Raw genomic sequence first — 27859 nt, 5'->3', positions numbered from 1 at the left:
CAAACTTTCAAAGAATTAGCGATCAGAAAGAACGAGACCATTTTGAGCTACCTCTTACTATCACTTTAGAGATTCTGATTGAGATAAAGAAACTCGGGGGTGGAGATGGAGCTTTATTGATGCTCACTATTCAAGACAGAGGTTTGTATGAGTGTTGACGGTAATGATCACCTTCATGATCCGCCAAAACTACAAAATAAAACAAAGGTTACTTACAAGATAATCGTTAACAATGGCTAAGCTTTGGATTTTTTTGCAGGTTTTTGCCACATTTTCAACATCCTCCTCACCCATCTCTACGTTCTCCATGTTGAGTCGCTTCAACTTTGATTTTTCAGAGAGACGCCAGACGAGAGCACTGACTCCTTGGGCTAGTTGATTGGACCCAATGGACAGTGTTGTAAGATTTTGAAGGGACATAAGTGAGCTACCAAGTGCTGTGGCTTCCTCTGCGCCCATTTTTGTGTCAGTCATATTGAGATCAGTGAGGGAGGTTGCTTTGCAAAGATTATCTGCAATCACAACAACTGCGCTTCCCAGTGGATTGTGAGATATGTCCAGCACCTGTAACCGTGGAAGAGATTGTAAGCAGTCAGAGAGAGCCCTTCCTCCATTTTCGTCCATGTGAGTTTCTCCTAGCTCCAATCGAGTCAATCGAGGAACGAATTTCAAGTTGTCTGCCAAATCTAAGATCGACGTCCCGAGTTGATTTCGAGACACAGAAAGAACTTCCAAGTCAGGAACATGACGCAAGGAATCGGCGAGATCTGAGAAGGCTTCGTGTTCCATGAGAACATCTGACAATTCCAAGATAGTCAGCTGCTGCACATGACGAAGATTTGCTGCCAGGCACCTCACGCTGCTTCCCAGTGGGTTTTCTGACAAGACTAATTCTTGCAAGTTACAAGCTTTCTGTAAGGCGTTTGCTAGCACAGACAGAGATTTCTCCGTCAAGCATGTTTTATGTAGTTTCAGGCGTCTAAGACACTCTGTCATGTTTATTCCTGACACTACACGTCCTGTCTCCTGAGATATAGAAGATTCTTTAAGGCTTCGTAATACTATCTCTCTTGGTCTGCTAAGAAGAGGCAAAACATTAGAAATTATGTGGATGACGTCGCCTTCTAAATCCTCAATGCCAATTTTCTTTGCGAGTGAAAAACAGTGCTGACGAGTTTGCCTATCCATCTCGGCTGCCCTGTCACCGACCACTACATCTTTATGATTTGAACGGGTATGAGAAAACGTAGCTGGCGCTGGCATCGCAAGCTCCCGCAGCGTTCCGACATCAACGTTGGCAATCTGAGAGAAGTAGAGATATATCTTATCTTCTAAGCGTTTCAATAAGAGAGAGGCCAATATATCAGTTTTCCCTTGTCTTCTCACAAAGTCAGAAGCCTTCGTTTCTCCAGTAGAACTTACAATTATCGCGTTAAGATCGTCCATGATGGAGGAAATGTGATCGCGGTCCTTAGGAGACGGACGCCTCTGAAAATCAAATAGTACACTCTCAGGCAGGACTTCGGACTTCACAAAATGTCCGTTGGCCACATGAGGCAGGAGTGTGTCAGGTATTATCAAAACGCCCGTAAGGGATTTCAACAACGACGGGTACACTTCGCCCTTAAATTGAGTGGGTGTAGTGATAAAACACTCAAGGCTCAACTTTGATAATTTTTTGTCATCACTCAGCAAATCCTCCAAGAACGGTGTTTCTGTTTGAACGTCTTTGGGAGGATTTTGGTTAGTCCTCAAAGATGCCAGATGCTGCTGTACAGCTTTCGACCCTTCCGGTGACCATTCGCAAACAAACTTGAGGACTTCGAGCAAGTCGACAACTTTTCTGGTTGAATTTATGGTAGGTATGCAAGTGACATTGTCTTTAGCGGATGGAAGTATCTTGTGAATGATGAACCAGGCTGCTAAGAATTCTTGAATGGATTTGTGAAGGAAGGCAACCATCTTCTTTGGCTTTGCACTAAAGAGCTTTACAATCTGAATTACGCCAACACGGATCAACTTGCTACTCAGAAGCTCGTTAGGAAAATGTTCATAATCAAACTCGAGAGAATTGTTCAGTAAAGCATTAAATGCCAGTTCCCCTACTTGTTCAAGATCACCACCGTAGCCCTTGATGCTCGTAACTTCTTCATCAGCGTCTTTTGCGGCCATGTGATTTAAAAGGGTTTGAATGAAATTGCTGTAAAGATGCACTTTTGCCTCTGGTAACCCTTCGCGATCTTTCTCCTTCCAGACTAAACAAAGCATCAGCAAAAGCAGGGGAATTTCCGAAATCTCCTTCAGCTTGTGGATCTTAATGTAATCAAGAAACTTCTGAACTTCTTGCTCATCTTCTAAAAGCTTCATTGAAAACTCTTTGATCTGGGCTTGGTCAAATCCTTTTATCTGAAACTGGGCGCTGCTGTATCGCTTTACATCATCCTCTCTTATTGGCCTCGTTGTCAAAATCACAAAGCAGTCTCGGAGCTCATCCCCCATCCATACGCGGCTAACAACTGGAGTCTCCTCACCTGCATTGTACTCGTCAAAACCATCCAAAACCAACAAAACTTTATCTTTGTGCTCAAGAATGTACCTAAGGAGAGCGTCGACGAGCTTCTGGTCTTCAGCGGGAAACAGCTTGGCTTCAATTAACATGTTCCGGAAGGTTTTACTATGGCAAACGTTTCGTAACGGGATCATGAGCAGCAGATCAAATTTCTCTAGGTTTTCCTTTTTACCTCTTACCCAGTCGATGGCGATTTTTTTGGCAAAGGTGGATTTTCCAATCCCCGGTATACCGTATACAAGGATTCTGTTGCTTTTAAGCTCTTTTAGAATGTCGGAATAATCATCAAGTTTTTCTTGTTTTTTTCCACTTGGCTTCTTGTTGTCCCTGACCCAAAAGAGCTCTGTGTAAATTTCGTCAATTTGTACAGTGTTGTCAGGATCCCAAGGGGTGATTCTGACTTGGCATAAGTTGTTATACCGCTTCTCTAGACGATCTCTAAAGTCTGCAAAGGATAAAAGTATCCAGATTGAAATAAACATCGTTAACCAATTATTATTGGCATTATTAACATTTGGCATAACAGCGACGGCAACTGATCGGTCGAGGATTAGGCCACTTTTTGCTATAAGTGATCATAGCTTGAGAGCTAAATTTCAAAATGGCTGCTGCGAGTTTTGTCAATAGAGTAGAGTGATTTAGCAATTGACTCAAAAGGACGGGAACGCCAATTCAGAACGGGAAAGCGCGAAGATAGTCTGGATTCAAGTCTATTTCGAAATCTTGGATCGTTAGCGCTTGCAAACGATCGTATTTCCTCTCGGGAATCCAGCATAAATGTAGCGGTAAATTTTCACAAATACACCGAATAAAACAAAGAAAGGGACCTGGTTATCCTGGAAATGAGTTTTGAAATCATTCCAGTAAGCACTATCTCGTTTATAAGAGCACAATTTACGCAAGCGTAGGCGTTTTGATCGCGACGAGAAAACCAGCGAATGACGTCCTGAACTTGTTGGGGAGAATGAGAATGCCAACACCGGAAGTCGAAATAGAGTCGTGTCCAGATTATCCGCGCGCTTTCCCGTTCTGAAACGACGTTCCCGTCCTCTTGCTATATCATTCTAAATGTTACGCAGCACGTAATAGAGGCAATAGGAATAAGTACAATTCAAACAAGCGCAAAAGATGCTATTACGTTTGGTGTAACTCTTTCAAAAAGAAAAATGTGGAGTTTTTTCTAATTTAATCAAATAAACCTGTTAAATTCTATTGGTTTTTTCAACTGGCTGCTTATCTTTATACGAGGAATCAAATCAATTGTAACAGAATGGTTTCAACAACGAAAAGAAGTTACAACATAATTCGCGGGCACCTACCCAATCATGCTAAAACAATTATTTGTCTCGGGCTCAATGAATAATGTCGAATAATCAGATTATTCAACGATATTCATTCCACCTACGGCAAATACTTGTTGAATATTATAAAAGCTTAGTTTGGTTGAACCTAATCTGCTGTCCAGTAGGTAGGTATTACGCGTAGCTTGTCAGTGCAGAATAATTAAAATCAAACCATCCGAGGTTGAGTGATAAAGTTTTAGAACCAGAAAATAGTCCTTACTTGTTAGACAGAGATCCTCCGCGGGGAGTGCCAATGGTAACGTCATTTCTAGTTTCTCGTCCAGCTTTTGTATTTTGCAATTCAAGGTCCCTAGCTGTTCCTTAATCTCACCAAGTTCCTCTGTGACACTTTCTTCATATTCCGTCCATTCTTTGAGGAGCTGTTGATAGACTTTTTCCTTCTCTGGGTCTATTCCCTCAGTTTTCAGGTTATCGATAATCGCCTCGTACTTTATTCCTCCAAGTCTCACCAAGGGGTCCTTAATATTCATCCAATGCCCATTGAATTGTGCTTCATCAACAGAAGCACGGTTGACGTGGGCGTAGACTTCATTCCTGTATATCTTGATACGTGTAATATCGGCTGCCTCTGTCTTGTCTGATGCGGATGGAGGAGTGTTCCAGCCAGTTACCGGAGCGGAAAGGCCACATATATTCCTAAGAAGGACAGCTATCAGGGTAATGTCAAAATCCACCGATGCCACTGACGATGAGGTGAGTTTCGTCCACTGTGCATGGTTAAGAACTCGCTTCTTTTTTAATGAAGTCAGCGTGGAACTTACAGAAGGAGTTTTTAAAACTGTGTCAAGGCTTCCTGGAGGGCGCAGTTTCTCGAATACATCTCTGAGTACTTGTGAACCCACATCCACCAGCAGGCGACACAACCGAGCGTAGTTAGTTGTTTCTTTGCTGGAAGAAGAGATTGTCGCCATTACATGATAAGGAATCCTACGATAAACACAAATATCGGTTTATCATTTAAAAGTTTCCACAAAAGTCTAATTTGCCTTTTTGTTCTTAATTGCTTTTGGTGACAATTATGGGACGGGATGCTATATCAGTTTGTAGCTGAGCCACTATTCTGTGCATTATCAGAATTTTCCACACGAAAGGATTTTCGTAAAGAAAGAACTGAAAACACCAGCTTCTGCCTACGTATTAAATTGGAGATTTCTTGGGTATAAAATTCCAAGAACTTACATTTGGTAGGAGATCGCAAGCAGACATGGACAACTCTGACTTGGAACAACCTACTTGGAAAGCATTCACTAAAAGCATTTCATAAATGCCAGCATTTTCATAGACACTGAATCTATTTGGAGAGGTTACTTTGTTGAGATATCAGCTTTTTATCAATTGATCTTGAGTAGCGAGTACCACGTCAGGCTCAAAGTTAAAAAACTCACAAAAAGATTTGGTCGAAGATAAATGGCAAAGTTGCGAACCACTTAGTTCCCTGCTTTTATCTGCTCATAAAGAATGCGACGCCGCTTGCTGCCAGAAAAATACAAAAAATGGCACCATATTGGTCCTGTTTGTTCGAGAGGTGGCTATCCAAATATCTATCCATTGGATGGCACAGTAGGTTTTGTAAACAATTACCCCGCTGGATAGGGATTTATCCGTTGTGGAGCATGCGCCACTATCTGCCCTTTGAACAACTGCAGCAGGCCCAGGTGTATAAAATCAGTCATCTTGCGATCTGTAATCCATTTCAAATTAAACATATTATTTTTCCTTCCTTTTAGTTCAATTTTTCCCGTTTAATCCACTTGAATTGGCTGCTTCTTACAGAAGGGACCGCATTTTCTAAAAGCCTTTACTCGTGACCAATATTTGTTTACATGAAATGAAGGAATGAAACTCTTGATGTGTGTTAAGAATCAACACTTTTTTGACAAAAATCTTAAATCTTGATAAAGTTATATGTCATACACATTCTGCGGATACAAAGGTTTAAGCTACTTCAAACAATTGTGATTTGTTGTCAGTCTTTCTACTACAATCACCAGCATTCTGTCCTAACCCTTCAACTCGCATGATTGACAAAGACAGAATTTCTCCTCACAATATCAATACAATATCAAGGAGAAAAGCAATGAGAAGAAAGAACAATATCAATTAGGGGATTATTAGCTGATCCAGTACCAAATTCTCTGAACTATCATCACAAGAATTATATGGCAGACGGTAAGGAGAATTACTAATTAGATCTTGGGAGTTGAAGGGTTAAGCATCAGTTTGGGTCTTGAAGGAAGTCCAGGACGCTTAAATACTGCATTCACTCAATTAACTGGAGCCATGCATGTTTGAGGAAGATCCCAAGATTAACGATTATTTCTTATTGAAACTAACCTGAATTGGTGCCCCTGAATTGGCAACCCACTAGTAGTACCCACGATCACGACCTCGCACCAAAATCTTCACAACAATATTAATGACCTTAAGGTTATATTTCTACCACAAATTCATTAACTTACATTGGATCCGTTTACAATGGACAAGTTGTCGCTTTTGGGGTGTAAGTAATGTGTTCTGGATTATTTACTATTTACAGAAACTATTTTTCAAATGAACGAATGAGGCGAACAAATTGTTCAACTTCTAACGTTCTCCTTCGGTTATTTCTAATTCTTTTGCATTATGCTCTGAAAACAAAGTAAACACTCCTCAAATTGCACGCATCACCAAAAATCAATCCTATAATACAACTTACAATGAAATAGCGAAACAGAAAAAAAAAACATTTTGACATAATTTTAACGATGAGAATTTCACTATGAAACGTTCCTTTTATCAAAACACAAACAGGACATTGTTCGCTAGTTATGAAGAATAAGTCGTAACATTGATCGCGTAACTCCTCTAAGGACTGTTTGAAGATTACGCATAAAAATAAACGGATGACACAATTATTTGTTCGTGTCTGTCGCTCTTTAACTCTGTAACTTAGGATTCACATTTAAAAATGGCTGGTAGCAAACCCGATACGGCAGTTGACTTTAGGGACTTCTATGTTCCTATGAAAACACGAATTCAACTCAAGTAGCTATGTTACGCTTCTTTCTTTAGGAAAAATTTCTGAAGTTCTTCATCTACAATCTGTTTTGATCTGCTTTATCCTTAAAAACTTCATCAAGAAACAATCTGAATTGAAAGGTCTACCTTCTCCCTCGATACCGTGACGTGTCTTGTAATACGGCTCCCAATACTTAAACTAAAGCGAAACTATCCAAAATAATCATACATCAGATCAGACAGCAAGATGGAAAGGTTTAATTTGTGACTTGCAATGAAAGTCACAGCTCTAGCAAACGTGATGCAGTTCCCTACAAATTGCGACAAGCGATCCAACGATATAGCGAATTCAGATCGGACAGATCTATTATTAATTAATATGACATGTAATGATATGCATATTCTCGCCTAGAAAAAATATGCAAATCTTTGCCCTAACAGGTTCGAACAAACAATAACAAGTTAAGCGGTGAAATTTCTCAGGAGAGCACGATTTGAGAGACAGAACACGAAATTATTCGCTTAAGATAAATAATAATTTCTTTTTCTATGAATTTATTTAAGGGCATTTCTCCAATTAAGAGGATTCAAGAAAAAGGATACGGCACGAGTAGAATTTATTCAGTCAAATCGAAAGCGGAAGTGATTTGGGCATTTTAACAAAGCAGGATTTGTGAAGATTGAACGACTGCAACGTTGTTATGTTATCTCGGCTAGAAATGACTAGTATGTATGTGAAAATACTGACAGTCGTGGAGCAGATATCCGACTTGAATTAGCTTTCGCTAGCTTTACAATCGATGAATATTTCTCTGTTCACACGCTTAAAATGAATTGCAAATTCAAGACTTAACGATCCAAATTAATAACAGTTCAAGTTATTCACAAACATATAAGTTAACATTACATGTTGAGAGTTTCTTCTTTTCTGAAAGTCAACAAAAATAGCGACAAACCTAAGATATTCTCCGCTCTCCGAGTACCTTGGTTGTGGATCACAAATAGTCTAGCCACGTGGGGCTCAAGCTCCACAAGAGTTTGTATAGAGTACTTAAACACGGAGCGAGCCTATAAAAGGTCAGCGGTTTGCACTTTGTTGGCTTCCTTCGCACCGATAATGGCGGCTTTCTGCAACGGTCACTATCGTTATAAATCTTCTGCTAAATCTCTTGTTGTCTGCTTTCAAGAAATGATAAATTAAATTATTTATTTACAACCCCCACCATTTGCTTACCTTTTCAAGAGTGTCTTAAATGTCGTTCTTAGACAAAAAACTCAAGAAACGAGCGAAAACTTCCTTCCCGTTCGGAGGAAATTCAAATTTCGCGGGCGCTCAAGATCGATGAACGCATGTCCTCCGTTGAGAAAATGGGCCTGCAATCATAAAGATCATCTATTTCTATAACTTGACCATGCCTGTAGGTTCTGTACTATAGTGAGGCTTGTACTTTGAGTTTTGGCGGCGGGAAAGTAAAACAACAAAACAAACAGAAGTTATGTGTTCGTATGTAAACGTTTTGCGACCATGCTAAGCCGCCATAGTGCAAATGTACCTCCAAACTGTTCTATTCTTCACGGACATTGCTATCTTGTGTTATTTTTGCTCTTTTCCTTCGGCTGGGTTTGGTTTCAGAGACAAGCTCCCCGCCGCTGAAGGCCACAAAAGAACGCAGAGATTCCATTTCACTCACTGGCATTAGAAGTACAACCTAAAACACGGCATTTACGTTGAGTAACAAACTCCAAAACAATCGATATGCTTTCACAAGTGAAACAACAAAAAAGGTGTTAAAATCCATGTATATGAAGTACGATACCTGTCTAAATTCTTCTTCTGTAGATGCCATTCTTGTTGTTTTCACTTACCTTTTCACAAAGCCGAGAAGCAAACAAGCGAAAAACCTTCCCTTGTGCGGTCGCCTGAAAAATTACTTCGTGCGAATTTCGCGGGAGTGCGACACGCCTGGGTGAATAAGCCAATCAAAGCAGAGTATTCCAATTTGTGATTGACGGGCTGAGCCGCTCAGCCTCCATTTACAGGCTCGCTCCGTGTTTAACAACCGCTCAGTTTGCAAAGGAGGCAGGGTTACCAGGCTGGTTTCATTTGTCGCGGTGAATGTGTACGGATTTTGGAAGCAAACTGCGGCTCAGCGTCGGTTTCACGGGGAGGATTGAATTGGTAGTGAATTGAAATGAAACTGCAGTATATGTGCTTGGATTCTACCTTGGATTTGTGCCCACCCGCTCGTTTCAGCTTGCATTTTTCACTCCTCGGATCGAGTGTTCGGAAATGGACTGCCGCCTTGGGCGTCTCTTATGTAGTAAACCTGGAAATGTATAACACGCTGAAATGGGTTCTCTTGAGAAGTGCGGGAAAAAAAATGCGAGTCCCGCTTTTAAGCTTGGCTAAATCTATATATTGTAGTAAACCTAGAAATGTATAACTCGCTGAAATGGGTTCTCTTCAACATAGTAAGCGGTCAGACAACAAGCGATTCAGTGTAGAAGTAATGTGAGGTATTTTTTATTGAGAATTTGACTGTTTTTTTTATTCCTAGGAGCGGTCGTCAATATTCCATACAAACTCTCATAAATTCGCCATGATACTTATTTCGCAAGATGATCATCTCACAGCTGGACCTTGGGCCGCTTGTGGTCCATCTATTTAAGTTTCACTTGATCAGACGGAGATGTTGGAGTGTAAGAAGAACAAAGATTCCCTAAGCATTGTCATATGACCTCCTTTTCACAGAAACATTATCTGCAGGTTTTCAATTACGTGATTTTCATAGAAAATGAATAATAGTATCTTACAATACACTAACTTGCGGGGTTTCAAGCTCATTTAGTGTAAGCAAGATTTTTTAGAGCAGTAAAGCAATACTTTGAAGGAGTTGTAATGGAGAAGACACTCTGGCCTCAGTCAAGCCTTTTCTGTTCTGTCTATATTCTTCGCATAAAATTATCTTATTTCTCTTAGTTTTAAATCCAAGTCAATCGTTTTTAAGGGAGAATTCAACGGAAAAACTTCTCTAGCAGTTTGTGTCCCAACCAGACGAGATAGGATTACGCGCACGAAAACTAACAACCACAATAACGATGACATATTCATAACCTCTCCATCTGATTAACGGGTACTTTTAGGCGCTGAATGAAAACTGTGAAAAGTGGGAACTAAAATCAAAATCGCTATTAATTGCTTTGCAATGGCTTGGTCAAAGTATAAAGTAATGAGCGAATATGCAAGGATTCAGTGTATAGCCTCCAGCAGATCTTAGAGAGAAGAGGTTTCCCATTTATCTAACTTTCCCCCACCCCTGCCCCCTTGGTGAAGGCAAGACAGGCTACATGAGGGGTATTCCCAATCGTAGACAAACATGCAATAGTAACGTGACGAGTATCAAAAGCGACCAGAGTTATTTCCCTCGCCTGTTAACTCTATTATATTTTAATGGCAATCAATCTCCATTTGCCTAAGGCCAAAACCGAATGATGACTATCACTTTGTTCTTACTCAAAACGAAGATTCATGAATGTTTATGTTTTGCCAAATTCGGAAGCGGCGTTCCGCAAGAAACAGGCCACAAACAAAAAAAAATTCATTTGTCTTAGTGATTACGTAAAAAGAAAAAAGAACCACTTGCAGTTTGCTGTCCGCGGGAAAAGGCTGTGTATGGATCGAACAATTTTTTGCTCAAAATGAACCGTTAAAATGTTTGGTTTCCTCATTGAGCTATCTTTTGTTGCATGTGTCCTATGCAGTCCTGGAACGTAGAATTGGTCAAAATGGGTATTGAAAATGGAGCAAATTCTTTGTAGGCGCTTCCCAAACAGGATACAGCTTAAACTGGATCCAAATCCAAAAATAGATGTAAAAAGACGTGATTTGAATTAAGAGTACACCAAAATACAAGTTTTATTTTAGCAACCAGTTTAGTTGAAGAAATACTTCTCACGTTCAAAGACAAGAATCACTATAGTTCCGCGCTTTCGGATTGTGAATATCGTAAGCTTGTGGAGTTCAAAGATGAAATATAATAAAGAATTAAGATAAAAAATTAAACGGAGAATAGCAAGCAATATAACATGATAAGTCTCCTTACCTTTATTTCTATATGGTGCAGAACATGAGGTTCAAAAATTGTCGACAAAATAAGGCTAAAACGGCCTGAAGCGACCACTAAATAAAGGTAAGGAGACCAAACGCGTTACATTTCTTGCCTTTATTATCTTTTTAGTTTTTTTTTATTTTATTATTATTTTTTAAGGCAGACGCTGACGCTTAACCTCAATGCCAATTTATTTTCAGGTATTTCCGAGAATGACCTTTCAACCCCAAAATTACCCACAGTACGCTTAGCCGCCCGTGGTTTGACTAACGTTGATTTAGACAGCTTTAGACCTTATGGGAAGTAATAATGATTACAATTTAATCGCGGATCGGTTCCAGTGACGGCCTCAAATGTCAACCCACAATGACCTAAACGGTTTCAGCGATCCAATTATCTCGAATGAGCCAACTGCCTCAAATGACCAAATTGATTTCAGTGGACCAACAGCCTGACATGACCCAATCGGCTGACAAAGAATAGCTATGAGTAAAGAGTGATGAAGGTTCTTAAAAACAGGGTGTAAAGATTCGTGAAGATAATTAAAGACGTGTGAAGATTATCTCTGCCTAAAGGCCGTCAGAGGCTCGTAAAGAACAATGTGTAAAGACCGCTAAAGGTCCGTAAAAACAGTGCGTAAAGATTCGTAAAGAAAATTAAAGACGTGTGAAGATTATCTCTGCCTAAAGGCCGTTAGAGGCCCGTAAAGAACAGTTTGTAAAGATTCGTAAAGATATTTGAAGACGCGCAAAGACAAGCTGTGGATCAAGAGAGCTAGAGGTCCGTACATAACAGTGGGTAATTATGAGAACCATTAAAAGTCTGTAAAGAACAGTGCGCAAGGATTCGTAAAAAGAATTTGAGACGCATAGAGACTAGCTGCGCTTAAAGACTGCTAAAGGTCCGTCAATTGCAGTGCGCAAAAGTTCCTAAAGAAACTTAAAGAAGCATAATGAGTTCACGAAGAAACACATCCAAATCATTCGATAATTCACTAATGACCTATCAGACACATTTATTTCACATATTTTGGTAGTTCTTTCAATATTGATCCGCGAACTATAACCATCCCAATCTACGCCCTTTACGCGCCTTTAATATCGATTTCAGAGTCTTTGCGCAGTCTCTGCGTTAACGCATGTTTACGGGACACGGAATTCGTTTTTTACGCAAGAAATGAAGATGAGTAAATTGGTGATTTCATGCTGCGTTATAATATTAATTTTATTACTTTGCAAGTCGTATCAGCAGCCGGAGTTACTAATTCATATATAAACTTTCTGACGATAGTTGTTCTGAAAATCTATATTTATCATGTCATTATTTATAAGTGCAGTTTCCTTACGTTTTAAATTCGTCAATATAGTAAAAACCACGCACAAAACCACGATCGGTTTGTTTTCTTTGTAAAAATTCAACAGGGATATTTAAACTCCGTTTGCAGAAACGTAACGGAAACGAACAACAGCGGAAACGTTTTGACTTAAATATGACGGAAACGTAACTTGACATTACCGTTCCGGAAACATGACGGAAACTTGATAGAATCGCTAAGACGTGGTATAACACGTTTCCACAAAACGTGAATGTAGCGTAAACATGAAGCTTTATGTTTCCGTCACGTTTAAGAAATGCGGAACCTTGGGATTTCGTCCTGTGGTTTAAATACAAGAGGCTACCAAGTTGCAAGCCCACTGGCACTCTGACACATCGATGACAATCGCAAACTTATCAGGTACCAAAGATTCAATCCATGATCGTCAAATTAATCAGGTTGATAAAACATAATAATCAAGAAAGAAAGATGGTAGATTTTTGAGCTTGACAAAAAAAGTGATAATTAGTTTTTGTCATATGTTTGGGACAAAGAAAAAATATACACAAAACATGACAAACGTTGAAACTCTTCCAACCAGAAAGTTTGAAATGTCAAAACTTAAACTTACAATAGCTGGTCTTAGCCTGTGATTTTCAAATCGACGGGGTTGGTGGAGACAGGAGGGTGGAAGCTCTTGAAACGGGGTGGGAAAAGGGAGGGTGGGAAGGAGACATCCTGAGGTTGAGGGAACCTTGAAAATTTTAGAAACATCTTAGGGCATAGAGAAGGGAACCACTGCAGGAAAGGGATGGGAAGTGAGAGTCAGAGGTACTTTAAATGAAGGGTTCATACCCCCTACCCTTCCCCCCCCCCCAACAATTAAGGTCGGGGTGACCCCTGATTGAAGTCATTACGTCATAACATTTAAATTTTAAAATCAGATTTTATTTGTTTGTATTACAATCTGTTTGCTTTACACCATGTGTTCCTGCCAAGAATTAACAGGAATCTCTAGATGTTGCAAGAGGCATATAATAGAGCTCCTTTAATCCTTTCACCCCTATGAATGATCAAGACAGAATTTTCCTCACAATATCTCTACAATATCAACCAAAGAAGTGATGAGAACAAAGAAAAATATCAATTTGGGAATAATTAGTTGATCCAATACTAAATTATCTGAACTAACATTATAAGAATTGTAGGGTTGACATTACATCAAGTGCAGTTCCCTTAAACAAAAAAAAATCACTTTCCGGCGTCCAAGCCCTGAGCACTCTGCAACGCAATTTTTTTGCGCACGTGAAGGGACAGAAGTAGCTCGTGTGGACCCAAGGCAGAAAAAGTTGCGAGTCCAGGTCTCTTTGACTTGAAAGATCCGGGGTTTTTTAGCCGCTTAAGGTCTTGTAGAGGCGGAAGAGGAACAGGCGGCTGAATAAGGAGCGAAGAGTGATCGAAAATTCTGCATCACCCTCTAATGAGTGGCATTTCCCTGATGTTGTTGCACTGTACACGATGGCCGAGCCTGTCTTTCGCTTAACGTGAAAGCAGCTGTTTCGTCCGCATTTTCATGACCGCTGTTATATGCCTCAATGAGATCTTTAACTTCTTGCAGCAACGAGATGCACCTCGCGGGGAGATCGTCGACTTCTCCTCGAACGGCAGCTATTTTCAAAGCGGAATTAATTTTCTTTGCACGGGAACGACCGAATGAATATTCATAAATTATAATGTTTGTCTGTCGAACTTCGCATTCAATTATGTTGGAATAGTCGCCAGCTAAACTCTAATTTACCGGTTTTTTTTTTCGGTGCTGCTTCTTCACTCCTCGAGACCCTCTGCGTTCTTAGAAAGAACAGGAATATTCATATTTGAGTCCCGAACGCTTTTTCCTTCTAATATCTCCATTGATAAACCGCTGAATAAAATAATCCGATTATACTATTTAACTACTACTAGAAACTTAGATATTTGAATGATTTAGGTGTATTTATTTGTTTGTTTGTGTATTCCCAATGGCGCGATTCTCAGAAATGGCGATGTTGAGTAGGGTGGACCTATCATTTAAACTTTCTTAAAGCATTTTAATTTGCTACGAAGCTTACCAAGAATCGATTTTAGTTTTTTTTTCAGTTTTGCTGATAACGTTTTCAAAACAAAGGAACTGTGTTCCAGCGCGAGCAAACACCGCATGAAAAATTACTATGCTTATGGTAAGTGATACAAGCATAATGAAGCTTAGCGCTGTAAGATTTTACCTACAAAAACATGACGGATTTCATATTTAAAAATGATTTTTAATATAATCAGGATGTGATTGCTGAAGAACTACCGTATTTTCTACCAGTTATTTTGCAATGTCTCCGATTTTATTTTCAGGTAAAAGACCAAATTAGAGAAGAAATCAAATTAAATACCTAAGCTTTACAGAGTAACACGGATACAGACATTCTACTCTCCATAGATCTCTTAGTGAAAGGGGTGTTGTGGATATGAAAAGGATACTGTGAGAAAAAAAATTGAATTGTAAAGTTAGAAATACATTCTGCATCCTCTTTTACAGCAAAAAACCTCTCCCTGTATATAAATTGTTCTACTGAAGATCCTGAAAGTCGTCATGACGAGTGTTCGCGTTAGTCAACTTTGACTTCTCTAAAACTCACGAAAATGAAGAGATCCGATCAATCGAATTGTGGTTTTGGAACAAGTAACAGAGTGTCTCACAATGATAAACAGTCAACTGCTTCCTCTTCAGAATTCAAATATGTCTAAACGCTTATATAGGAGAAGAAATGCTTAGCAGTGGGTACGGTCGTAAGCGATTAAACTGAGCCTGATTCTGAAAAAATATTCGTTACCCATTAATTAACCATATTGTATCCTTAACGAGATTTGTTATTAATTAGTCTTAAAATTCGCACGTAAGAACGCACACATGCGTGGAAATCACTTAGAATTCTGTAAACAATACCCAGGTTATTGTAAGAAGTTGTGACATCTACATGCTCAGGTCCGAGCTGTTTGAGACGAATGTCCAGTGCATGTGCATGACTGTCTCTTGCTTGCTGGAAATCACCTAGATTTCTGTATACAATACCCAGGTTATTGCATGAAGTTGCGACATGTACTTGCTCATGTGTTAGCTGTTTCACATAAATGTCCAGTGCACATGCATAGCTGTCCTGTGCTTGCTGGAAATCACCTAGATCTTTGCATACAATACCCAGGTTATCGTAAGAACATGCGACATTTACATGCTCAGGTCCGAGCTGCTTCACATAAATGTCCAGTGCACGTGCATGGGTGTCCTTTGCTTGCTGGAGATCACCTAGATTTCTGTACACAATACCCAGGTTATTGTTAGAAGTTGCGACATCTACATGCTCAGGTCCAAGCTGTTTCAGACGAATGACCAGTGCACGTGCATTGCTGTCCTTTGCTTCCTGAAAATCGCCTAGATTTCTGTATATAGTACCCAGGTTATTGTAAGACGTTGCGACATTTGCATGGTCAAGTCCGAGCTGCTTCACATAAAGGTCCAGTGCACGAGCATAGCTGTCCTTTGCTTGCTGGAAATCACCTACATTTTTGAACAAGATACCCAGGTTATTGAAAGAAGTTGCGACAACTACATGGTCAGGCCTGAGCTGTTTGAGACGAATGTTCAGTGCGCGTGCATGGCTGTCCTTTGCTTGCTGAAAATCACCTAGATTTCTGTACACAATACCCAGGGCTATTATAAAAAGTTGCGACATCTACGTGCTCAGGTTCGAGCTGTTTGAGACGAATGTTCAGTGCACGTGCATGGCTATCCTCTGCTTGCTGGAAATCACCCAGATTTCTGTATACAGCACCCAGGTTATCGTAAGAAGTTGCGACATTTACATGGTCAGGTCCGAGCTGTTTCACATAAATGTCCAATGCACGTGCATGGCTGTCCTTTGCTTGCTGGAAATCACCTAGACTACTGGACACAACACCCAGGTTATTATAAGACGTTGCCACATTTACATGGTCAGGTCCGAGCTGTTTCACATAAATGTCTAGTGCACGTACATAGTTGTCTTTTGCTTGCTGGAAATCACCTAGATTTCTGTACACAATACCCAGGTTATTGTTAGAAGTTGCAACATCTACATGGTCAGGTCCGAGTTGTTTCACAAAAATGTCCAGTGCTCGTGCATGGCTGTCCTTTGCTTGCTGGAAATCACCTAGATCTCTGTATACAGCACCCAGGTTATCGTAAGAAGTTGCGACATTTACATGGTCAGGTCCGAGTTGTTTCACATAAATGTCCAGTGCTCGTGCATGGCTGTCCTTTGCTTGCTGGAAATCACCTAGATCTCTGTATACAGTACCCAGGTTATCGTAAGAAGTTGCGACATTTACATGGTCAGGTCCGAGTTGTTTCACATAAATGTCCAGTGCTCGTGCATGGCTGTCCTTTGCTTGCTGGAAATCACCTAGATTTCTGTATACAGTACCCAGGTTATCGTAAGAAGTTGCGACATTTACATGGTCAGGTCGGAGGTGTTTCACATAAATGTCCAGTGCACTTTCATTGAACTTCTTGGCTTGCTCTAAGTTACCCATATATGTGTGTGCGATTCCCACAGAGAGGTACAGTTCTGCTTTTTCTAGAGTTTCGTTTGCGTTACATGAGTGTTTGATTTCTAAGGCCGTTTCGAAGTAGTTCATTGCAGCTTTGTATTCACAATGGTTGAGACACATTTGTCCGAGGATCGGAAGGCCATTAAGATAATCTTGTAGGAGAACAACACCCATTTTGCTGACTGGAGGTGATTCTTGTATAGGAAATAGATCTTTATCCTTCAGGATCAATTTTCTTAGGTGGGGAACAACTTTCGAGCCGATGATAAAGGTATCAAAGTTATCGACCTTGGCAAATGATGCAACAGCCCCAACGACGGCTTTGATGTATAAATCCTTTGCAAAATTTGTTTTTAAAGAATCAAGTACAAATCGAACAACTCCATGCACTCGGATATAGACGCTGTTTCCTTCTTCTTCAGATAATATCAATGAACATCGATTTATCCTCCCTGCGATCCACTCTTTATCACTAAATTCTTCATCAATTCCTATGATGTAATTGACAGCGACGTCTTGAGGTATTGGCTGAGGTGAACAAAGAGCAAGAAAAGTGAACAGGTGATTAATAACTCTGTCGGTCGTCATCGCTTTTTCCACTGCAAGCGTTATTGCTGTTGTCATGGACTTCTTGTAGCTTGGATTTGTCTCAGTAAGAATAGCCTCTGTCGTATTTCGTCGACCGCCTGCAAGTTTCTCCAGATAGTCGCCCCAGCCAAAGTTGACAGACGCTTTACTCTGCCGAACATCTCGCACATAAAGGGAGGCACCCGCTAAGGCAAGAGGTTGATAGTCTAATGCCCGTGCAACTTCATCTTCCATTTCACCGTCATTCACCCCTGACAGGAGTGTTAACAACGAGCGGGCATCATCTGGATGCATTCCTTCGCTGACTGAGACATGTTGGATTGCAGAATTTGTCAAAGGGATAGAAACAGCGTCTTGTGTTGTTATCAGCAACTGGCCTCTTGCCCAGTGTTCGTCTCCTACATCTGGTAAGTGTCCATGTATTTGAGAAACATTAATGACGTTATCGACTACCAGCAGCCATGACGTATAGTAAGAAATTCTCGCGCCTATCAGCGTCTTAAGACTTCTAATCTTTTCGTCTGCACATAGGTCTGTGGAATTGAGAGTGTTTGTAACTGCATACTCTGGACATTTACAGTGTCGAGCGAAAACGACATAGGATTCCAAAAACGATTCTGAATTTTCAGCATTTAGGGTCATAACAAATGAAGCTGTGTCAGGATTTTTTTTGACTTCGTCGTAAAACCGCTTGGCTACCAAACGAGCCAGCTGCGATTTTCCACTTCCCGGATTTCCAGATATATACAAGGTGCTTAGAGCATCATCATTAGCATATTTGAGGGTTCTGAGCTGTTGGGTAATTTTACTAACCTCAGAATCGCGGCCTGTGACGTCGTGTGTAGGTTTTAGGGGAAGAACACAAAATGGAGACACACTTATAAGAAGCTGCTGCTCAAGGACCTGTCGCTGCTCCTCTTTTTCTAGCAGCTCCTTACCCCTCTCGAGAAGTTCATTATCTTTTTCTTGCAGTTTCTTTTCTTTCTCTTGAACGTCTTGATTGAGAGTGTCCACTTTCTTCAATATATTTGTCAATTCTTCCGTTGGGAAACTTGTTTGATTTTGGATATCTTGGATTTTCTGTATGGGAAGACCGAGTGCAAGAAATGCATTTTTAACTCTTAAAATCACTCTTTGGAAATCTTTTTCCGAAAGGTGTCCTCGTGGCATATGCGCAAAGTCTTCATTACGCAACTTCCTGAGGTCATCCACGTGTGACTTAACTGTTGAATTCAGGCGATGGATGCAGTCTGAAAAAAGAATGGCATAAAACAGCATGGTGCAATCCCATTCAGCTGTGTCACCGTTTTTTATGGTTGTCAGCAGACGTGCGTTTCGGCTTCTGTTTCGCGAGGATTCGCCATTCCAAAAGTCCAGTCCATTGTTAGGTTGATCTTTCCATTCTCCCCGTGTTCTCCGGTAGCGATTGTCCCATTCTTGTTTAAAAATTATTCGCAAGCCCTCTGTTAGTACATCGGTGACAACATAGCAAATTCTGTAGTAGTTTAATTGCTCTGAAGAGTATTCTATTGCAGTGGCCATTTTTAGTCAGCCCCTATAAAAAAATCACAATTTTGTCCGTTGTTAGCTCATTCACCCTCTCATTACCAGTCGCAGCCGTTCTGGTGAGTGTCACGTTACCCACCAAAAAGCATGATCCTTTAATGGAGGGCGAGATAGCCTAAAAGAACTGCTGCGGAAATCGTTTTAACCATAGCAATTTCAAAACAGTTGCAAGTAATGGGGAGATTGATTACTGGATTCAAAATTGAATTACGATGACAAATGAAAAACATCACAATAGAGCTAACTATAAGCTGAGGAATGCAAAATTGCTACTCGGGCCCAAGCTCTCACGCAAAATGGCCTATTCTTACAATGTGTAAACATAACTGCATTGCATTACAGAAATTTGCTAGTTATTCAGTTTGACTCATTCAGGGGCATAAAGCCACAAAACCGAAACCATAAATTCCTACCAGGTTATCTCATCACTTCATCACGTCAGCATTGACGTTGGTTGAGTTGATAGCCAAGACTGACTTCTTTTTTTTCACAGTCGTTGTTTGAGGAACTGCTAGCCCCCCACTTCAAACATATTTCCTGTAGTGGGCTGTAGTATGTTAACAACTATTCACCGAAATGGAGGAGGCTAGTGGTAGATATTTACCGAGCTGCGAGTCGGCGAGCGCCGACATTAAGATGAATAGCTGTTTTATTATGTGCTAAAAGACTGAGATAACATAGCTCAAAAAGATAAGTTTGGCTCATTTAATTCCCGCGCGTGTTGCCTAGAGGTCAATAGTCGGTTTATAATTATTCCGTAAGCGTGCGTTGGATATGAGATGGTAAATGGCAGCCCCGACGAGCGAGTGCTCAGTATTTTCTTAGCGAAAAGTATGGCCGCCATCTTTTATTTTAATGACAGCGAAAGGCTGGGAATAGAAAAAAATTTGTACCAAGAGGGCGGTCAACGGTCAAATATGTGGAGAGGGGTGGGAGTGGGGGACTGAAGATTACGCCTGCCTGAGGTCATTGAATATGTTTATTTTACCAAACTCCGTTCGTCCACGAACGGAATTCCTGATTGGTACGATTAAGCTCCAGCCGAATCCCAAGCCGAATGTGTCATTTGGACATTTCGCTCTTGGAGGAAAAAGAGAAAGATGGCAAACTCTGTTGATGAAAAAGTTCTAGTTTCGATTCCGTTTTCGACGAAGCACTAAAGTGTCTGGGAAAAGCATCTTCGATCGGATTAAGGGTAGCTACGCTCACGGATTGTCGTTTGGAGGATATAGAGTGCGCAAATATCAACTCGTATTTACGGCAGTAGTGGAGGCTTTTGCGAAGCCATTTCTCACGTTGATGAAAAAAATAAAAAAATAAAATAAAAAAATAAAAACAGCCACATCGTTTCACTAGAATATGCTAGATTGCGTCAAAAAATTATGGAAAATAAAACAAAGTTTGCCACCCTCAGAAAGAAATCGTTTGTTTGACGAGTATTATGCCGAGATGAACTTTACCAGCTTTGAAAAACAAAACCAGAGATGCTTCTGAATTAGTTACAGTAATCATCACAGCGATGCCATTGCGAAATAGTTTCACTTAAATACCTTAGTTTCCGCTCCTGAGCGCTGAATCATTTGTGATTGAAATCTAGAATATCAACTTTTAAACGTTTTGAGAGCTTCTGGAATTATAGTAGCAGGCATCGATAGTTTCATTTAAAAAGCACTCACAAAGCCATATTCCGAAATCAACGACATTAACATGAAAGTAAAACCGGGTTTTCTTACGAAGGGGCTTGGCTTTTTTTTTTTAAAGTTAATTTCTGTACTGTCTAAGATTAGTAAATGATATGACTTGACCCTTTTGTCAGTTATGTCAATGAAGCATTCAGTGCAGCACCTACTCTTACATGAATAAAGAAGTCTTTCTGGTCTGCCGATCTGGGCTACTTTTGCCTCAAATCTATCCATCTAAGTAAGAAGAAGGTATCAGTTTGAGTATGGAGAACAAATGTACGATTATGTGGCTTTGGAAATACTAGAGAAAGATTCATAATGACTTATCGAATCCTGTAAAAGCTTCTCAATTCTACATTCAGCGTTCAAAATAGCCTGGGGCAGATAAAGAATATACATCTCATCATTTGATAAGATCTTACTAAACATCACGCACGTCTTTAGAAAAGGTGAATTTATAGGAATCTTGCTATAGGTAGAGAAAAAGTAAACTTTCTTTTTGCTGTCAACACGCGTTTCGGACGAATTAAAATCCAGCTTGACTAAACACAAGAGAATGACTACGTCAAAAACCTGGCCTCGGGGCGGCTTACAATGGAAGAAGTTTCGGAGTGCTTCAACAAGTTTCTTTGTCATTGTTGTGACTTGTGAAAAAAAAGTCACGAACATCAATAGGTTTAGCCATCGTAAGAATTTTTTTTTTCTGTTCACTTGTTTTGTTTTGTTTCGCTTCCTAATTCTTTATCACTTTCGTATGCCTGTGGGTTAGTCATTCTTAATCAGCGTGGTGACAACAATGAGGACCACTGCATTTACTACGATTTTACTATCACCTTGTTTTACATTGTTTTTTCTTCCTATGGCATAGTTCTTGTTTTTAATACACGCCACTGTTTAAGTATTGCGCGATGTTAAAACTGTTTAAACCTGATTAGTAAGATCCCTCAACTTAGCTGTCATCAGTTGAGTTCGAGTTTCCTGTCATTGAGCGACCTTGTTTTGAAAGTAAGTTCCTTGAAAGATCCCCTGTTACATTCCATGGATTATAAACAATTTTCAATTTCAACGGTTTTGACGAAAGCATTATGTACCTTTTAACCGGGAAGCGATGCAAAAAACAAAAATCAAAGAAGCTTTTCCTTTTTTACTGACTACTCCTTGACATCTGTTCTACTGATTTCTTCATTTGAATTGCGAAGACCTTTGTTTAGCTGTTTTTAAGTGACAGAAAACGACAGAACAGACAGCATTTGTTCCTGATCAACGAATATCAATCCTCAACTCTAATTGGAGCTAATTTCTTAGTGATGAACATTTTTCAAAGTCTGTAGAAAAACCACATTCAATTATCTCGTTTGATAACTTTAAATTCTTCTTTACTCGTAGCATCTCGACCCGTGTTTGTTGTTTTGTTGCATCAGTGCCTATTTTTGTTCCTTCAAATAGACTTAGGGGGGTTTTAAGAAATTGTAAAACTTCCATTAAGAGTTTGAATGTTTAAATGAATATAAGAATTTTAGCCTCATTGTGTTTGGTTGCCGGGTTGAGCTTGTACGGTATTTGTTGATAAGACTCAAGAAACATAATTGATTGATTTAATGATCAAAACGTTATATTCTTGGACGCGGAAGGGTTTATCTCCTTACATATTACAGGAGCAAAAGGGACAAATTTAGTAGGAACATTCGAATTAATGCTGCTGTAACAAAAACTAGAGACAAGAATTAATTTACACATGAGTAATTTTAGGTATGGAAAGCCATAGGCGAATTTATAATTATCCTTCTTGTTTATTCTAAATTGTCTTTTGTATGTTTTATTCGGTTATTCCTTTTAGAGTCCAGCTTTCTTTCGCCCCTTGAATTACTTTACGATCATAACAAAACAGGCAGTAGGCTAAATCTGGCGCGAAAATATGCTCTCTCACTTATCTGCACACATAATCTGTTTCGAGAAGCGAACAGTTCCCTAATAAAGAAGTGCTTAAAAAAATTAGTGCACTTCGAGAAACGGATAGCGACATCTCCGTTCGTAACTGTCTTCAGGATGGATAACAACGGAAGAAGTTTGTCTCATTTATTGCACTTGCTTAATGACGCTATACGGAGTCATGAATGCACATCATATTTTACGACCCCTTTACATTGATATTCTTTACATGCAGCTTATTAAAATAAGCAATCATGAAATCATGAATCACAATCTATTCATATACCTGATTGAATGTGCCTCTTGTGTCCTTGTTTAGCCCTGTTTGGACCGAAGACTCTTCCTTGACTCAATCAGCTAATAATCACCTCTTGCTTCCTTCAGTAAATGAATGCTAAAACAGCAAGTATGCATATTAAATCATTGAAACATCGACCAAATCAAATAATAACGAATTTACGTTTTAGTTTACTATCCTTAGAAAAAAATCGATTGTTTTATGAGTATTGTGCTGAAATGAGCTTTACCAGCTTTGAAAATCCGGAGATGCCTCTAAATCTGTTGTAGTAATCATCATACCTGTATGCCAATGCGAAATAGTTCCACTCTAAAGGCCTTAGTTTCCGCTTATCATTTGTTAAGATTCTTTGGAAAAGGTGAATTTTGAATATATTCTTTATTCGTGGCATCTCGATCCGTGTTTTGTTGTTTACAAGCAACATGAAAGTGATCCTAGAGGGGTTTGTTCATCTCATGACAGTAAGTATCAGTGCCTATTTTTGTGTCTTAAAATAGGCATGGTGTTTAGATAACATAGAGGAAAATGCATCACACACTGTCGCTGTTATCTGCGTTTTCGGATCTTTTAGTGTTGAAAGTGGAAGAACGTAAAAAATGTATGTGTTTTCATATGATTAAACGTCGTATTGTGGATAGTTAAGAGCAATATATTTGAAAATGCTAACCTGGATTAAACTACTTTTTTTTTCTGAAATTGTACAGTTCTAACTTCAAATTTCCTTTTGAACAATACTTTTGGGAAAAAAATTAAAATATTTACACCAAAAAATAATATCAACCCTTCTAAAAACGAAGCCAAAGACTTCTAGAGGATATTACATGACCGCTTGGAGATCAGTTTTTCGATATGAACAGAAAATTGCCTAACAACTTTGTGTTGAAAATTCTGAAAAGTGTACGATTTCACAAAAAAATATTCCATTGAACCACACTTCTAGGACATATCAACACTGAAGATGATATCCGCCGTTCTAATGAAGAGTTCCAAGGTCGCAAAGCGTCAGTTAAAATCAGTCAACACAGTTTTGCTTTCTTGCCATAATTAGCATCGCGTTTGGGATTAAGATCTTGTCAATTCCAAAATTAATCTCGTCGCTTGAAAGAGCTACTTGCCCATTGTTTTCTGAAATTAACGAGCGTAATTTCAAACATGGCGGGTTGAATAAACGATCGTGAACCCCTTAACATTAACTTCTCCTTATAAGACGGCTGCACTGCAGGGTATATTTTACGGCCCTTTGCAATGATATTCTTTGAATGCAGCTAATTAAACTAAACAATCATGAAATCATGAATCACAACCCAGTCATATACCTGATTGAATGTGCCTCTTGCGTTCTTGTTTATCTTTGTTTGGACCGAAGACTCTGTTCCTTGATTCAATTGGCTAATAATCACCTCTTGCTTCCTTCAGTAAATGATGCTAAAAAAGCAGGTATGCATATTAAATCATTGAAATATCAACCAAATCAAATAATAACGAACTTACGTTTTAGTTTACTATCCATAGAAAGAAATCGATTGAATTATGAGTATTGTGCCGAAATGAGCTTTACCAGCTTTGAAAATCCGGAGATGCCTCTAAATTTGTTGTAGTAATCATCATACCTATGCCAATGCGAAATAGTTCCACTCTAAATGCCTTAGTTTCCGCTACTTAGCTTGAATATTTGTGATTGAAATCTAGAATATCAACTTTTAACTAACCGTTTTGAGAGCTTCTGGAATTATGGTAGCAGGCGTCAATAGTTTCATTTAAAAAGCAGCAACAAAGTCACATTCCACAATCAACGACATCAACATGAAAATGAAACCGGGTTTTGTTGCGAAGCGGCGCGGCTTCTTAACATAATGTTTATTTGTGCTGTCTAAGATTTGCAAATGATGTGACTTGACACTTTTTTCAGTTATGTCAGTGAAGCATTCAGAGCAGCACGCACTCTTCCATGAATAAAGGAGTCTTGATGATCTGCCGCTTTGGGCTATTTTTGGTTCAAATCCATCCATCTAAGTTATAACAAGGTATCAGTTTGAATATGGAGAACAAATGTACGATTATGTCGCTTGAAAATACAAGAGAAAGGTCCATAATGACTCATCGGATCTTTCTAACTTTCACATCCAGCGCACAAAATAGGCTGAGGCAGATAAAGAATGTACATCTCATCACTTGATAAGATTCTTTAGAAAAGGTGAATTTTGAATATATATATATATATATATATATGAATTTTTCTATAGATAGAGAAAAAGAAAACTTTCCTTTTGCCATCAACACACGTTACGGACGAATTAAAATCCAGCTTGCCTAAACACAAGAGAATTAATACATAAAAATGCTGTCCTGAGGGCAGCTTATAATGGAAGCGGTTTGTCTGCCTTAATAAGTTTCTTTGTGATTGTTGTGACTTGTGGACAAAAAGTCATGAGCATCTTTAGGTTTAGCCATGGTAGAAATTTGTTTTCTTTTTGCGTAGTGACAGCAATGAGGACCATTGCTTTTATTATGATCTTACTATCATCCTGTTTTGTACTTTTTTTTTCTTCCTATGGCATAGTTCTTGTTTTTAATAGAAGTCGCTCTTTCGTTATTGCGCGATGTTAGAACTGTTTAAACCTGATTAATAAGATCCCTCAACTTAGCCGTCACCAGTTGAGTTCGAGTTTCCTGTCCTTGAGCGATCTTGTTTTGAAAGTAAGTTCCTGGAAAGACCATTTTTTCATTCCATGGATTATAAATAATTCTCAATTTCAACAGTTTTGACCGAAGCTCAATGTGCCTTTTAACCGGGAAGCGATGCAAAAAACAATAAATCAAAGGAACTTTCACTGGTTTACTGACGTCTCCTCAACATCCGTGAGACTGATTTGTTCATTTGAATTGCGAGGACCTTTGTTAGTTTTTTTTGTAAGCGACAGAAAACGACAGAATCGAACAGACAGCATTTGTCCTTGATCGACGAAAATCAATCCTCAACTCTGATTGGAGCTAATTACTCAGTGATGGACATTTTTCAAAGTCTGTAGAAAAACCACATTCAATTATCTCGTTTGTTAACGTTAAATTCTTCTTTATTCGTGGCATCTCGACCCTTGTTTTGTTGTTTACAACAGGTCCTGGAGGAGTTTATTCATCTCGTGACAATAAGCATCAGTGCCTATTTTTGTTTCTTCAAATAGGCACAGAGAGGGTTTCAAAATGGCCCAGGAAATTGCAAAACTCCCATAGAATAAGTTAGTTAGAATTTTAGTCTCGTGGATCTTGGTTTCAGGGTTGAGCTTGTCCGGTAATTGTTGTTAAGACTCAATAAACATAATTGATTGATTCAATTATCAAAACATTATGTTCTTGGATGTGGAAGGATTTATCTCCTTACATATTACAGTGACAAAAGCGATAAATTTAGTCGGAACCTTCGAAATTATCCTGTGGTAACAAGAACTTGAGACAAGAATTGTGGTTTATTTCTATTCATATACCTGATTGAATGTGCCTCTTGTGTTCTTGTTTATCTCTTTTTCGACCGAAGACTCTGTTCCTTGAATCAATCGGCTGTTAGTCACCTATTGCTCTCTTCAGTAAATAAATGCTGAAACAGCAAGTATGTATACTAAATCATTCGAAACATAAACCAAATCATTGAATAACGATTTTAAGTTTTGGTTTAATACCTTAAAAAAGAAATCGTTTGTGTGATGAATACTATGTAGAAATGAACTTTACCAGCTTGAAAAATTCAGAGATGCTTCTAAGTTAGATGCAGTAATCATCATGGGGATGCCATTGCGAAATAGTTTCATTGCAAATTTTTTAGTTTCCGCTTCTGTGGATTAAATATTTGTGATTGAAATCTAGAATATCAACTTTTAAACTTACCGTTTTGAGAGCGTCTGGAATTATAGCAGCAGGCGTCGATAGTTTTATTAAAAAGAAGCAACAAAGTCACATTCCGCAATCAACGACATCAACATGAAAGTGAAACTGGGTTTTCTTACGAAGCAGTGCCCTTTTTATATCATGTTAATTTTTGTGTTGTCTAAGATTAGTATATGTTATTTATTTATTTATTATTATTATTTATTATTGAATCTTTATTAAGTCATAAGATAAATAATCACATATCCTATGTTACAACATTAAAAGAAGGTATATATATAAATTACAGAGAAAATCAAGATAAAAATTATAAGACTAGATTATGTTTAAAAATTAAGCGATTAACAAACGTGTTTTTGAACCTATCAGTGTTTATTTTAGGATGGTGACTTGTCTCTTTCCTCAGATTGTACTTGGTTAATTTCTTTTTTGGCATTATAGCTCTTAAAGGGTGTATTGTATTATTAAAAACATTCTTGAAGATACGCGTGTCCTGTTGAACTAACAATTCATAAACATTAATGTGATCGGATGTATACTTGCGCTTATAACATCGATCTAAGAAACATTGGATTGTTGTTAATTCGGAATTTACAGCGCCAAATACGGACAGCCCGTATAATATATTTGGTAGAACCAGATTTAGAAACAGATGGTCTATTTCGGCCAGATTGTACCCTTCTTTCCTTAAAGATCTTAAAATGAACAGGCACTTGTTTGCTTTAATTAGTTTTTCCCGAATATGTGTTATGAACCTACTGTCTTCCTGAAATGTTACCCCTAAAATAGTAAGCTCTTTTGTCTGTGGTATTCCAGACACCATCGGAAACTCTATTGTACAACCTTTCTTGCGGAAAATGATTTCCTTGCACTTAGATGGATTGCTACACATCCCATTACTTCTAGACCACTGGGAAAACTGATTAATCAGTGCGATAGAATTGTCATT

The 27859-nt window shown here is 38.9% G+C and overlaps 2 protein-coding genes and 1 long non-coding RNA gene across 4 annotated transcripts in view; all 3 read right to left on the bottom strand.

Moving 5' to 3' along the window:
- LOC131786938 (NLR family CARD domain-containing protein 4) overlaps positions 1-8001 on the bottom strand; it is a 10043-nt gene extending 2042 nt beyond the window's left edge. Inside the window, exons 1-3 of the mRNA XM_066169422.1 lie at positions 7887-8001; positions 4133-4860; positions 217-3014 (exon numbers count right to left, since the gene is read on the bottom strand). Of these exons, the coding sequence (XP_066025519.1) occupies positions 217-3014; positions 4133-4844 (3510 nt within the window). The 5' untranslated portion in view covers positions 4845-4860; positions 7887-8001. The remainder of the gene's footprint in view (positions 1-216; positions 3015-4132; positions 4861-7886) is intronic.
- A 6914-nt stretch (positions 8002-14915) lies between these two features.
- LOC136276898 (uncharacterized) lies at positions 14916-19107 on the bottom strand. Its single transcript, XM_066162030.1, has 2 exons — positions 16191-19107; positions 14916-16063 (listed from the first exon to the last, which is right to left on the bottom strand). Exons 1-2 carry the CDS (start codon positions 19096-19098, stop codon positions 15240-15242), a joined length of 3732 nt encoding a protein of 1243 aa, XP_066018127.1. The 5' UTR covers positions 19099-19107; the 3' UTR covers positions 14916-15239.
- A 3911-nt stretch (positions 19108-23018) lies between these two features.
- On the bottom strand, positions 23019-27010 carry LOC136278337 (uncharacterized). Of its 2 annotated transcripts, XR_010716267.1 has the most exons (4): positions 26911-27010; positions 26514-26623; positions 24348-24456; positions 23019-23127 (listed from the first exon to the last, which is right to left on the bottom strand). It is a non-coding gene; the product is annotated as an uncharacterized lncRNA (long non-coding RNA). The 2 variants fall into 2 exon arrangements; XR_010716266.1 differs by lacking the exons at positions 26514-26623; positions 26911-27010 and adding an exon at positions 24741-24882.
- Positions 27011-27859: the final 849 nt, after the last annotated feature.

This window comes from Pocillopora verrucosa, chromosome 1 (genome assembly GCF_036669915.1).
Source record: "Pocillopora verrucosa isolate sample1 chromosome 1, ASM3666991v2, whole genome shotgun sequence".
NCBI lineage: Eukaryota > Metazoa > Cnidaria > Anthozoa > Scleractinia > Pocilloporidae > Pocillopora > Pocillopora verrucosa.
Note: the sequence above shows the minus strand (reverse complement) of the source record. Positions and strands in the feature narration are given on the sequence as shown.